The sequence below is a fragment of the Somniosus microcephalus genome, chromosome 15, assembly GCF_052327205.1.
Source record: "Somniosus microcephalus isolate GS21.2 chromosome 15, FLI_Smic_1.0, whole genome shotgun sequence".
NCBI classification, from domain to species: domain Eukaryota; kingdom Metazoa; phylum Chordata; class Chondrichthyes; order Squaliformes; family Somniosidae; genus Somniosus; species Somniosus microcephalus.
In genome coordinates this window covers 86353887-86367529 of record NC_141001.1, presented here as the reverse complement: position 1 = coordinate 86367529, position 13643 = coordinate 86353887, and the positions used below count along the sequence as shown (strand labels likewise).

Genomic DNA, 13643 nt, shown 5'->3' with positions numbered 1-13643 from the left:
TCAGAGGGGTAATAACGCCTTCATTACCACCACAAAATCTGGGCCAATGTGTTTTCAGTGTTACTGGTTGAGATATAAGAGTTGGCCAGAATACTGAGAATCCCCTTCAAGAAATACCATGGGACCTTTTACATACACCCAAGAGGGCAGACAGGGCCTCGCTTTAACGTCAGCGAGGCGAGGCCCGACCAGAGCGGACCTGCGAGGGAGCAGTGAGTGGCTGAGGAGTTTAAAGCCGGCGGCTGATTCAGCGAGGCGAGGCGTACCAATTCAGCAGCAGGGGAAGAGAGGTAAAAAGTAATCCAAGTGTGACATCACCAGGAAGCGGGTAAGTGATTGGTTGGTGAGTATTTCTTTCTTTCTCCTTTACATTACAAGCTTAAATTCTGCGTTTATATTTTCTTGGGTCTCTGTGGTGTGGTGGGGACAGTTGGTAAATAAGCGCCCTAGAGTATATCTTTAACTAGTGGTATTGAATTAATTTAAATTAATTAAAGGGGTAAGTCATGCCAGGAGAGCCCAGCCCCATGTTATGCTCCTCTTGCTCTATGTGGGAATTCAGGGACGCTGCAAGTGTCCCTGACGACGTGTGCCAGAAATGCATCCAGCTGCAGCTACTAACGGGCCGTATGGAGGCGCTGGAGCTGCGGATGGATGGGTTGTGGAGCATTCACGATGTTGAGTGAGTCGTGGATTACACGTTTGATGAGTTGGTCACGCCGCAGGGTAGGGCTGCACAAGCACAAGGGAAATGGGTGACCACCAGGCGGAGCAATAGAAGCAGGCAGGTAGTGCAGGGGACCCCTGTGGCCATCCCCCTTTCAAACAGGTATACCAGTTTGGATACTGTTGAGGGTGATGACTCACCAGGGGAAGGCGGCAGCAGCCAGCTTCCTGGCACCGGGGGTGCTTCTGCTGCTCAGGAAGGGAGGAAAAAGAGTGGGAGAGCAAGTGGTAGGGGATTCTATCGTAAGGGGAACAGATAGGCGTTTCTGTGGCCGTAGACGTGACTCCAGGATAGTTTGTTGCCTCCCTGGTGCCAGGGTCAAGGATGTCACTGAACGGCTGCAGGACATCCTGAAGGGGGAGGGTGAACAAGCAGAAGTCGTGGTTCACATTGGGACCAACGACATAGGTAGGAAGAGGGATGAGGTCCTGCAGCAAGAATTTAGGGAGCTAGGTAGCAGATTAAAGGGTAGGACCTCAAAGGTTGTAATCTCTGGATTACTCCAGGTGCCACGTGCTAGTGAGTATAGGAATAGGAGGATAAAGCAGATGAATGCGTGGCTAATGAGTTGGTGCAGGAGGGAGGGCTTTAGTTTGCTGGATCACTGGGCCTGCTTCTGGGGAAGGTGGGACTTGTACAAGTCGGACGGATTGCACCTGAACCAGAGCGGGACAAATATCCTTGCGGGGAGGTTTGCGAGCACTGTTCGGGGGGGTTTAAACTAAAGTGGCAGGGGGTTGGGAACCTGAGCAGGGAGACAGAGGAAAGGAAAACAGGGATAAAAGCAAAAGATAGGAAGGAGAAAAACAAAAGTGGAAGTCAGAGAAATCAACGGTTTGAATCAAGCGTGGCCACAGTAAATAATAATTCTAATAAGTCTAAGAGCGTTAAAAAAAACAAGCCTGAAGGCTTTGTGTCTTAATGCAAGGAGCATTTGTAATAAGGTGGATGAGTTGGCTGCGCAAATAGAGATAAACAAATATGATTTGGTTGGGATTACGGAAACATGGCTCAAGGATGGCCAAGACTGGGAACTCAACATCCAGGGGTATTCGATATTCAGGAAAGATAGGCAAAAAGGAAAGGGAGGTGGGGTAGCATTACTGGTTAAAGAAGGGATTAATACAATTGTAATGAAGAATATTAGCTCTGGCGATGTGGAATCTGTATGGGTAGGATTGAGAAATACTAAGGGGAAAAAAACATTAGTGGGAGTGGTATATAGACCTCCAAACAGTAAGGCGGAGGTTGGGGATGGCATTAAAAGGGAAATTAAAGAAGCGTGCAATAAGGGCACAGCAGTCATCATGGGTGACTTTAATCTACATATAGATTGGGCAACCAAATTAGTAACAATACTGTGGAGGAGGAATTCCTGGAGTGTTTACGGGATGGTTTCCTGGACCAATATGTCAAGGAACCAACCAGAGATCAGGCCATCTTAGACTGGGTATTATGTAACGGGAAAGGATTAATTAGCAATCTTGTTGTACGAGGCCCCTTGGGTCAGAGCGATGGAGAATGAAGTAGTTGACTCAGAGACAAGGGTCCTCAATTTAAATAAAGGAAACTACGATGGTCTGAGGAGCGAGTTGGGTGGAATTTATTGGGGAATGGCACTCAAAGGGTTGACGGTGGATAGGCAATGGCAAACATTCAAAGACCGAATGGATGAGCTACAGAATTTGTTCATCCCAGTTTGGCATAAAAATAAAACAAAAAAGGTGACTCAACCGTGGCCAACAAGGGAAATTAAGGATAGCATAAGATCCAAGGAGAGGGCATATAAATTGGCTAGAAAAAGCAATAATCCTGAGGATTGGGAGCAGTTTAGGATTCAACAAAGGAGGGCAAAGGGATTAATTAAGAAAGGGAAAATAGAATATGAGAGTAAGCTAGCTGGGAACATAAAAACTGACTGTAAAAGCTTTTATAGATATGTGAAGAGAAAAAGATTGGTGAAGTCAAGCGTAGGTCCCTTACAGTCAGAATCAGGGGAATTTATAATGGGAAACAAGGAAATGGCAGACCAACTAAATACATACTTTGGTTTTGTCTTCACAAAGGAAGACACAAATAACCTCCCAGAGATGCCAGAGAACATAGGGTCTAATCAGAGGGAGGAACTGAAAGAAATCAGTATTTGTCGGGAAATGGTGTTAGGAAAATTGATGGGACTGAAGGCCGATAAATCCCCAGGGCCTGATAGTCTACATCCCAGGGTACTTAAGGAAGTGGCCCTAGAGATAGTAGATGCATTGCTGGTCATCTTCCAGAACTCGATAGACTCTGGAACAGTACCCATGGATTGGAGGGCAGCTAATGTTTACCATCTCTTTTGAATAGTGGGGCGAGAAAAAGCAGGGAATTATAGACCGGTAAGTCTGACATCGGTAGTGGGGAAAATGCTTGAGTCTATTATAAAAGATGTAATAGCAGAGCACTTGGAAAGCAGCGACAGGATCGGACAAAGTCAACATGGGTTTACAAAAGGTAAATCATGCTGGACTAATCTACTGGAATTTTTTGAGAATATAACTGGTAAAATAGATAAGGGAGACCCAGTGGATGTGGTGTATTTGGACTTTCAGAAGGCTTTCGATAAGGTCCCACATAAGAGATTAGCGTGTAAAATTAAGGCACATGGGATTGGGGGCAAGGTATTGACTTGGATAGAGAACTGGTTGGCGGACAGAAAGCAAAGAGTTGGAATAAACTGGTCGTTTTCCGAGGGGCAGGCAGTGACTAGTGGGGTACCGCAAGGATCGGTCCTAGGACCCCAGCTGTTCACAATATATATTAATGATCTGGACGAGGGAATTGGATGTAATATCTCCAAATTTGCAGACGACACACAGCTGGGTGGGAGGGTAAGCTGTGAGGAGGATGTCGTGAAACTCCAGTACGATTTGTACAGGTTGGGTGATTGTACAGAAACATGGCAAATGCACTATAATGTGGATAAATGTGAGGTTATCCACTTTGGTGTCAAAAACAGGAAGGCAGATTATTATTTGAATGGCAATAGATTGGGAGAAGGGGGAAGTGCAGAGAGACCTGGGTGTTATTGTGCACCAGTCGCTGAAGGTAAGCATGCAGGTGCAGCAGGCGGTTAAGAAGGCAAATGGTATGTTGGCCTTCGTAGCAAGAGGGTTCGAGAGTACAGGAACAAGGATGTCTTGCTGCAGTTGTACAGGGCCTTGGTGAGACCGCACCTTGAGTATTGTGTGCAGTTTTGGTCACCTTACCTGAGGAAGGACGTTCTTGCCATGAAGGGAGTGCAGTGAAGATTCACCAGGCTGATACCTGGGATGGCAGGAATGATGTACAAGGAGAGATTGTGTCGATTGGGCTTATACTCACTGGAGTTTAGAAGATTGAGAGGGGATCTCATCGAAACCTATAAAATTCTGTCAGGTCTGGACAGACTAGATGCAGAAAGGATGTTTCCGATGGCCGGGGAGTCCAGAACCAGGGGTCATAGTCTAAGGATAAGGGGTAAGCCATTTAGGACTGAAATGAGGAGGAATTTCTTCACCCAGAGAGTGGTGAACCTGTGGAATTCTCTGGCACAGAGGGCGGTGGAGGCCAGTTCATTAAATATATTCAAGAAAGAGTTGGATATATTTCTTGAGGCTAAAGGGATCAAGGGATATGGGGAGAAGGCAGGGACAGGGTACTGAATTTGGATGATCAGCCATGATCTCACTGAATGGCGGAGCAGGCTCGAATGGCCTACTCCTGCTCCTATCTTCTATGTTTCTATGTTATCTGAAAGACAGTACCTCTGACAGTGCAGCATTAACTCAGTACTGCACTTAAGAACCAGCCTAGATTATGTGCTCAAGTCTCTGGAGTGGGGCTTGAACCCATGAGCTTCTGACTCAGATAAGAGTGCTACCACTGACACTATAAGGGTGTTTAAATATTTTATGTAATTAAAATAGCTTTCACTTATTTTCTACAACACACTTCCTTAATTTTCTAGCTCTGTATCTCACTGGTCATCTAAACAACGTTATAAATTCTACAAGAGCATATACATAAATTAAACGAGAGTATTACATATATGCACTACATACAGGCAACTTCTCCACTTCAACTGCCTTGCGATACTTCTCCTGATTTACGAAACATGGAACTAAAGTAAACATCAGATCTCTGTTCACCTGTAATGTATAATATTTTAAAATATAACTATGTAAGTCTGAGGTAGAAATTTAAACCAAGTTTTATATTAAATAAATAAATCTGCTGCAGAATTTGGGAGCATGCCCGAATCAAAGTCTGCAAACAGATCCAAGTCTCTGATGCACTGTACTACCTGAAGTGTTTCCACTCTGCTGCCCTGGTCACTTCTATAAGATTGAAAGAATTTAAAATCAAAATGAACAAGAGAAAAAGTGCTATTGATCAACTAATATGCTTGTTTTTTTTAATTATGAGAACGCATTGAACACTTCCTCGATCCTAAACGCATCCTGCATACCAGGAGCCTATCTACATGGTTTTGGGTAATAGACTTTCAGTTCAATTATATGAAAGTCATCAGAGACATTTCACTCTTTAGTTATCACAGCCACTGTCAATTTGGCAAGACAGGACACGTGCACTTAACTGGCACAGGTTACTAATTTACAAATTCTAGTAAAATATAATTGTACCTTCAACCCAGGAACAATCACCACATAAAAACAGATCTTTTATCTGTTAATTACCTACAGTACTGAGCCAATTATAAAGAATAGTTTTAAGCACTTTTAGTGCTTAATAGTTTTGAGCACTCTAACCTTGAACAAGAAACCCACAGGGTCCAATTTAAAACTTTGTTTGTAATCAGCAACAGCAAAACTGTGATTGCTAATGTCCAAGTTTATTTTGTCCTTTTCAAGCATTGGAATTTTATCACATAGATCCTTAGATAAATAATACTTGTGCAATTCAAATGAATACTTAGGTGAGGTAATCAGCCTCTCAATGTTATCAGTCTTCAGATAACAGGAATATCTGATGACATAACAGCCATAGGGTACGGTAGCATAGTGATTGGATTACTAGTCCAGCAATCCAGAGGCCTAATGATCTGCAGACATGAGTTCAAATCCCTGGGGAATTTAAATTCAGTTAAAAAATAAAAGCTAGGGAATCTATCTGGTTCACTAATGTCCTTTAGGGAAGGAAATCTGCCGTCCTTACCTGGTCTGGCCTATATGTGACTCCAGACCCACAGCAATGTGGTTGACTCTTAACTGCCCTCTGAAATGGCAGCTCACCTCTTCTTCTCAAGGGCAATTAGGGATGGGCAATAAATGCTGGCTTTGCCAGCGACACCCACATCCCAGGAACGAATAAAAGAATGACTTGCATTTATATAGCACACTTTACAGCCAATTAAGTATTTTTGAAGTATAGTCACTATTGTAATGTTGGAAACGCGGCAGCCAAGTTGCGCACAGCAAGCTCCCACAAATAGCAATGTGATGATGACCAGAGAATCTGTTTGTGATGCTGATTGAGGGATAAATATGGAGGTGGGGGGGGGGGGGGGGGGGAGAAAAAGAGTGAGTGAGGGTAGGAAAAGAGCACAAGAGTTCGGGGGGGGGAATCCACATGCAATAAACTTTTCTTAAAATATTACGTTTTATGATACATGGTAGAATAATTCTTTTGTAATGTTAAGAGTGCTGGTATACATACATATGCACTATCCACCGTGTGGCATAACATTTGCTTAAGCCTGTGCTTTGTCAACTATGACATACCAATCTGAGCTATGGGGTCAGAGGGAATTGAGGACTGGAGGCCAGTTACTTCCTTACAGATCTGGAAGGAACACTCAGAAGGCAAGTCACCTCAATGCATACTCATACTGACAAGCAGCTACCTCAACTAACACACTGACAATCCCAGGAGCAAGTTGAATTGCTCTCAATCAGGCAATGGTGCATAGAGGCCAATAGGGACAGAGACCTAATGGGGAACAAATTCTCTCAAATAATTTTGACCCACGTATGAAGATACTAAGCCAAAGATACTCATATTTAAAAATATCTTTCTTTTACTGAAATCTTCCAGCATTCATTTTTATTCTTACAAAATTATGAGAATTTCAGTACAGGAAAGCCCACGCCGTTGTTTTGCTTTAAAAGATACAGAATAACCTCAACAGAAATAGGAGGATTTTAACGGCTTAAAAAGACATTGGCCCGAAATTTGCTGTAGTAGTAACAGCGAGGCATTCAGCGCTCACCGTTATTACGGTGTAAAACTGACAGTAACTTCTGGCATCCGCACATGCACAGTTAAACGTGGCAATCCAGAAGTTGCCGTCAATGATACCCTGCTCCTCCACAGGGCGCGTTGCTGCAGTCTTCGCAGATGGAATCATTAGAAATCACTCATTTGTCGTGAACTTCAACTATCTACACGCCATTTGTGATGTAAAAACCAATGTTAATTATCAGCCTTGTTCAATCAGGAGTAACTCAGTTTTTAATGGCGTAATAAGTCATAATCACTGCTGAACAACCTTTCTGTCCCTGAAAAACTAATTTTACAAGTGTGGAGTCTCATTCCATCAGAACATTTAAAAATAGAAGATTTTTAAAAGACAATTTAAGTTTTTGTTCTGATGTTTACGTTTCTCCTGTGTATGTCCTAATCTTTATGTCACTTTCTGTACAATGATTTAAATGTGATTTATATTCCCTGCTTTTTATTTCCTGCTTTGCGGTGTGAGAATTCTTCAATCTGATTGGCTGATTAGCCTGCCTGCTGCTGGACATCACAGATCTCCTGCAGAAGGCGCCAAATTGAATCGGATGTCAGAAAAGAGAAAATCTACACTCCAGAGCCCGCTAAATCTTTGTGGGCAGCGCGAGTGCCGTCCCTTCGCCGCTGACCACAAAATCCAGGCCCTTACCCCTCATCATGCTACCTGTTTGAAGGAGCAATATCATAACTAATCCTCTGGTGTCACATTGCTTCACATCATTGCTCTAGGGCTCCCAGTATTAAAATCATCTCAATTTGGCTTCCACTAAAAGCAGTGCAGGAACACCAACATAACACCTGTTGTGTGTAGGACTTGGTTTGCTCAAACAAGATCTAGTAATGCATAGATTTTTCTGTTTGGTTCCTCTGTTGGTGGTATTAAGGGACTGCATCAACTTTTTTAACTTTCATGGTAGCAAAAATCCCAAGAAATTCCAATAAGACCAAATCCTGCTTAAAAATTAAATTCAGTGCTAGTTGATATCTTTTACATTTCAAAACCTAACCAATGCTTTATCAAAGCTAACCCTTAAACATCCTAAACTTACACACAAACAAATTTTTTGGAATTGGGCTGCGTCCCTTTCTTCCAAATTATTATGGGCATATGTTTAACAGTTTGAAGAGTGTAACAGATTCATGTGCAACCGTTCACTGAGAATAGGATAGTAAAATGCATTTGCTAATAAAATTGACTGATGTAAATATTCAGCATTTCTAAACACTATAGGCCATTTGTTACATTATAAAAAAGGACTTAATAATTCAATGTTTTAAATAAAAAAATTAACTTAACCTCATCATAATCTAAATACTTCAGAGAGTCATTTTGTCCAACATCCAGTCTTGGATGAACCACAATTTCCTCCAGTTATATATTGGAAGATTGAAGCCATTGCCTTCAGCCCCCCACCAGAGTGCCTATCCTTTCCACCGATTCCATCCTCCTCCCCAGCCAGTTTCAGGTCGAACCAGACAGTTTGCACTCTCGGCCCCGCACTGAGCTTCCGATCACAGACCCTCTCCATTAAAAAGATCGCCCGCCTCCACCCCTACCTTAATCCAGCTGCTGCTGAAACCCTCACTCATCCTTTTGTTACCTCCAAAGTCAAACATTCCACTATTCTCATAACTGTCCTCACATCCTCTACCCTCCCTAAACTCCAGCTCATGCAAAACGGTTTCCCTATCCAAGCCCCAGGGAAGGGTAGCTTAGTGGTTATGTTATTGGACTAGTAATCCAGAGACACGAGTTCAAATCCCACCATGGCAGCTCGGGAATTTGAAGTCAATTAAACAAATCTAGCGTTAGTTAGGTGACCATGAAACTATCAGATTGTCATAAAAACCCATCTGGTTATGTGTGTACTCCAGGACCACATGTGGTGGACTCTTAGCTGCCCTCAGATAGCCCAGCAAACCACACCAAAAAAAACAGCGGTTCAAGGCGGTGGCTCACCACCACCTTCGAGGGCAAATAGGGATGGGCAATAAATGCTGGCCTTGCCAGTAAGGCCCACATCCAATGAATACATTTTTTAAAAACCTTGACCTACATGGGAAACTCACCCTTGCCTTTAAATCTCTTTATGGTCTCATCCACTCCTAACTCTGTAGCCTCCTCCCTGAATCCTACTGTCCTGTGACTGTGGCCTCTTGGACATCCGCCCCAGCCTCCCCCTTTGGTGGTTGTGCCTTCGGCCGCCTAAAATCCATCTTTGACCAGGCTTTTGGTCACCCCCAGTATCTCCTTCTTTAGCTAGGCATTCATTTTTCTTTTGATTCTGCTTCTGTTTTATTTCCTACATTAGTGGCACTGAATAAATGTAAATTGTTGCTCTAACAGAATTCTAGCAAATGTAATCAAGTATTGTGTTTTAATCTTAATGGTATAACATTGCACAGAAATGGTTTATGGCAAGAGATTTTGCAGATAGTATTAGAAAACACACTTAATCAAATACATCTTGGGTGTCCCCACATTTTAACTTTTTTTAAAAAAAAACATGAATGCACTGTTCCTGATCATCAGATGCCACAATGGCCTCTAAAAGCAACTGATAGCATTGAACTTGGATTTTCCAAGAACATTTTGCAAGGTGCCACTGTTTTTATTCTCTAGCAAAATGCTAGTTTTCAGATGCAAAATACAAAAGTTTTTAAACAGCTTCGATACAGAGAGGTTGCATGGCTTTAATTTAGCATTATGATGACACTCTTACTTTCATTACTTGGCAGGTTAAGAAGGGAACAGTTATCCTGCTATATAAAATAAATCTAGGTAGTTCAGTTAGATAGACTAAAACATTCATTTCATGAACTGCTTTTTCTTAATTAAAAGGTTGTGGGCCAAGTCAGTTTTGCCTTACTTGTATACAGACGCAACTAGAAACTCAAGCCATCATCTGACATGAGAAGCTACTCTTAAAATATTCATGCCACTGATCTTGCAGATAAAAATATGATTTTAAGTTATGAACATCTCAGCCACATCCATGTACTTAATCATATTTATCATCAGATTTGATTGTGAAAGAAAAAATCAGCAGCAATTGTGTTGAAATCAGGACAGGGTTCCGGAGAAACCTAGTAAATAGGTTGGGGATCTGGAGACTGCAGATGCCTTCAGAAGCTACAGCATTTGCATGACTTTTGCGAACACTCATTTAATGCATATTTATGTCACATGAAGCTCTGAATTTGAATCCCACTTGTTATTTATTATACTTTTTCCTAACTAACCATTAAGGATATGTATTTATAAAATGTAATTCTGAGCCAACATTAATCTAAATATCTGCTTATCACAACTGTGCTGTGCAATGCCTAAATTTTAACGAATCATGAATTATCTACAATGTGATCTTAAACAAGTCTTACTGTTAAACTTAGATGGACATGCACTATAAATACACAATGCACATTTCCTGAATCAGAATTCAGCCTAATTAAGTGATACTGGTTGAAAAGATTGGTTCAAAGACTTAAGTTATGGATAATTCTGTTAGAGTAGAAATCTTACAATGAGGGAAGGCTGCAAAGAAAGACTAGGTGTAAAAGTGTAAATGAAAATGATCTAGTCATTTGCTGATCATGTAAAATGAGATGGCATGTGGAATCGAGAAGTTTTTTTTAAACTCCTTTTAACTGTAAAATCAGCCAGTACATCAGTTTTGATTGAGGTTAAAAACCACATGACTTCACAACTGTGCAAAGGTAAACACAAAATGTTTTTGATTTCTTCCAACTTCAAACAGTTCTTAATTTTAAAGGAACTGAGCAGTTGCGAATAAAGGCCGGAAGGGATAGGCACAGAGGATAATTTTCCCCTTTGCTGCCTGGGTGGTAATCTGGCAAAACAGATAGCTCAATTGTAGAATCCGCTCGATTTGCAGGTGGCTTCTACAACGCGTAGTTACCCACTCTGCCAGGTTACCACCCAAGCAGTGAAGGTGAAAATTACTCCCATAGAGTTTAAGTTATAACCAAAGCGCACAGTCTACTTTTATCAAATTTGCAAGGTTACCGGTCAATCGCAGATTACAAAGTTGCTAGCCTACAGACAATATTCTGAAGGGGAGACCCTAACCAAATGGTGCTCCCTTTCATACCATAAACTATGGTTACAGGAGAAACCATTACAGTTTTATTTGTTGAAGCTGGACCATGACAATAAAGGCTTCATTTTTCTGCTTGCTGAAATCTATGATTTTATCACCAGCCCTAGATGTTTACTTTTTTTTTATATAAAAACAGGGACAGCGATGCCTTAAAATGCTCCATACCAATCAAATGAGTAGTTGTACATGTCCAAATATACTGTTTGTTTGGTGCAACTCAGCAGTTTAAAAAAAAAAGTTTAAGAGATTTACTTAATTTATGAAACTGCCATTTGGTCTTAAAAGATGGAGTGAAAACCAGTAGTGCTAATTTTGCACTGCTCCTTGATCCATATTGTACAAAAAACATTCTCCCAACCTACACATCCTCTTACAAAATCAAAAATGCCACTTTAGTAAAGGACGTGGGACATCTGAATCATTCCTTTGTTCTACAGCAGCTCTCTAAAAGGCATTGGGACCTATGAAATAAACTGAAATGCTCCAGTGCATTTTTCTGCTGTTGGGACCTCTATTCACAACTCTCATTGGAGGTCAACTTGTCACAGAAACCCCAAATACCACAGTATTCAAACGTCAAATGACTTGTAAGACATCTACACGTGTCAACTCAATAATTCCTAGTGCTGTACTCTAATCACTCTCTTTCTCCCCCCCCCCCCCCACCAAAAAAAAACTTGTGTGCAAGTGCTTGATTTACACACACAAAAGCAACCATTTCTAATACAATTGTAGATCAGATTAAGGTCAGTCGACACTGCTTTAATATTTTAGGTAAAGTACATAAAATGTACAAGGTGGAGCAGAGTTAAATATTGAAAGAAAATGAAGTTAAATATAGAATTTTTGTTTGAATGTCATTTACTTCGTATGTTGCGTGCAAAGCAGATATTTGAAACGTTAATTTAATAGAGCATATTCTTCTGACTGCCACAATTTATGCATGACTAGGCTGTATAACTGCATGATTGCACCTCCGTTCCGGATTTTATAGTATTGCATATATAATCTGATCTGTCCTGTTAAACAAACTACACATAAATGCAGCATATAATTTGTTACACAACAGCTTCCCGGAGGAGTGTTGGTGTTATACAGTGTATGAATAGTGACAGTTGAGAGCTTTAATTTCAGCGTGGCTTTCTGAAGCCAGAAGTGAGCGATTTTTGAACAACAGAATCCCGAGATTCAGTTACCATCTGGAAGACAACACAATCGAAAATAAGCGTCGCCTGTCCCGTGCTCACAAGTGTGAATTGTTGATTTTAACGTGAACCATTGAACAGTTTCAAACAATTAGATTTCTCGCTACAATATAACAAGTTATTTTGACATACACACACACATACACCTAGGCGTTGTTCATTTCAGTAGTTATACTGGTTTGCTACGATGTTGCATGTTTCATAATTGTCCCAAAGAGCAAGCGTGTGCACCCAAAAGATCATTAGACAGGCGAGCGAGACATGTTGGCCCTCGCTAACTGTCTCCCTTTTCAGACTTGCCTAAACATAAAATCACACAAGTTTTTTTTTAATAAACCGACATATACGTGCGTATACACACACACACATACATATATATATATAAAAATAAAAACACAAAAAAAACATTTTTCTAGTATGGCCAAACTCCCCGGCAGAGGCACACGAAGAATCTCTCATTTCTCAGTCTTGGCATCGAACTCAAATAACCGTCCAGAACCCGAGCATTGGGGACAGCGGCGATCTCGCTCCTCCTGTCACAACTTTAAGACTAAGAGAAGGGGGAAAAGACACTTGGTCATCGCTCAGAGAATGTCGGCCTTTCAATTCTGCTCGTTGCAGAAACCGATCCAATCGCTGAAACTCGAAAGTTATTTTTCAAAAAAAGGATGCTGGCGCTGTACATTCGTATCGAACAGTAACTGAAACCAGCCCCACTAGTGGGAAACAGAAAGAACTCCCTGCCTCTCTCGTCACAGGTTACATTACGGAACCGCTCCTCTCCTCTGCCGAGCCCGAAGCCCAGTCAGAGCTCCAAACCGCAGGCCTAGCGACACTCACTCCGCCCGCAAACTTTTACCCCGACTCTACCATCACTGCACAGCCGGCCACAAATCACAGCTTGAGCGGCCAGCTCTTCCGCCTCCCCCCCACTCCGATACCTGCTGCTGAATCTTCCCGTCCTCGGTCACAATCCAGTGCGTGGTGGCCAAAGAGGTCCTTAGAGCGGTCAACAGAACAGCCAGCAGGAAGCGACAGCATCCACTCTGTTTCTCCTCGCTACGCACCGCCATATTTAATCACAGCCCTCCCCAACCTCCCTCACAACGGACTGGAAGCGCGTCACCCAATACCGGAAATACCGCCATCATTGTGCGGGGCAAAACGAAACCGGACGCGCGACAACGGTCAGCCATCATTGTGCGGGGCAAAGAAAAAACGGACGCGCGGCAACGGTCAGTCATTATTGTGCGGGGTAAAGCAATCGGTCACTCGGAGATGTGGCTCAATGACAATCGGAATAATCGCCAAACTACC

The 13643-nt window shown here is 42.1% G+C and overlaps 1 protein-coding gene across 1 annotated transcript in view; it reads right to left on the bottom strand.

Annotated features, from left to right (window-relative positions):
• ttc17 (tetratricopeptide repeat domain 17) overlaps positions 1-13421 on the bottom strand; it is a 133823-nt gene extending 120402 nt beyond the window's left edge. Inside the window, exon 1 of the mRNA XM_086008087.1 lies at positions 13268-13421. Within this exon, the coding sequence (XP_085864213.1) occupies positions 13268-13399 (132 nt within the window). The 5' untranslated portion in view covers positions 13400-13421. The remainder of the gene's footprint in view (positions 1-13267) is intronic.
• Between the last annotated feature and the right edge of the window lie 222 nt (positions 13422-13643).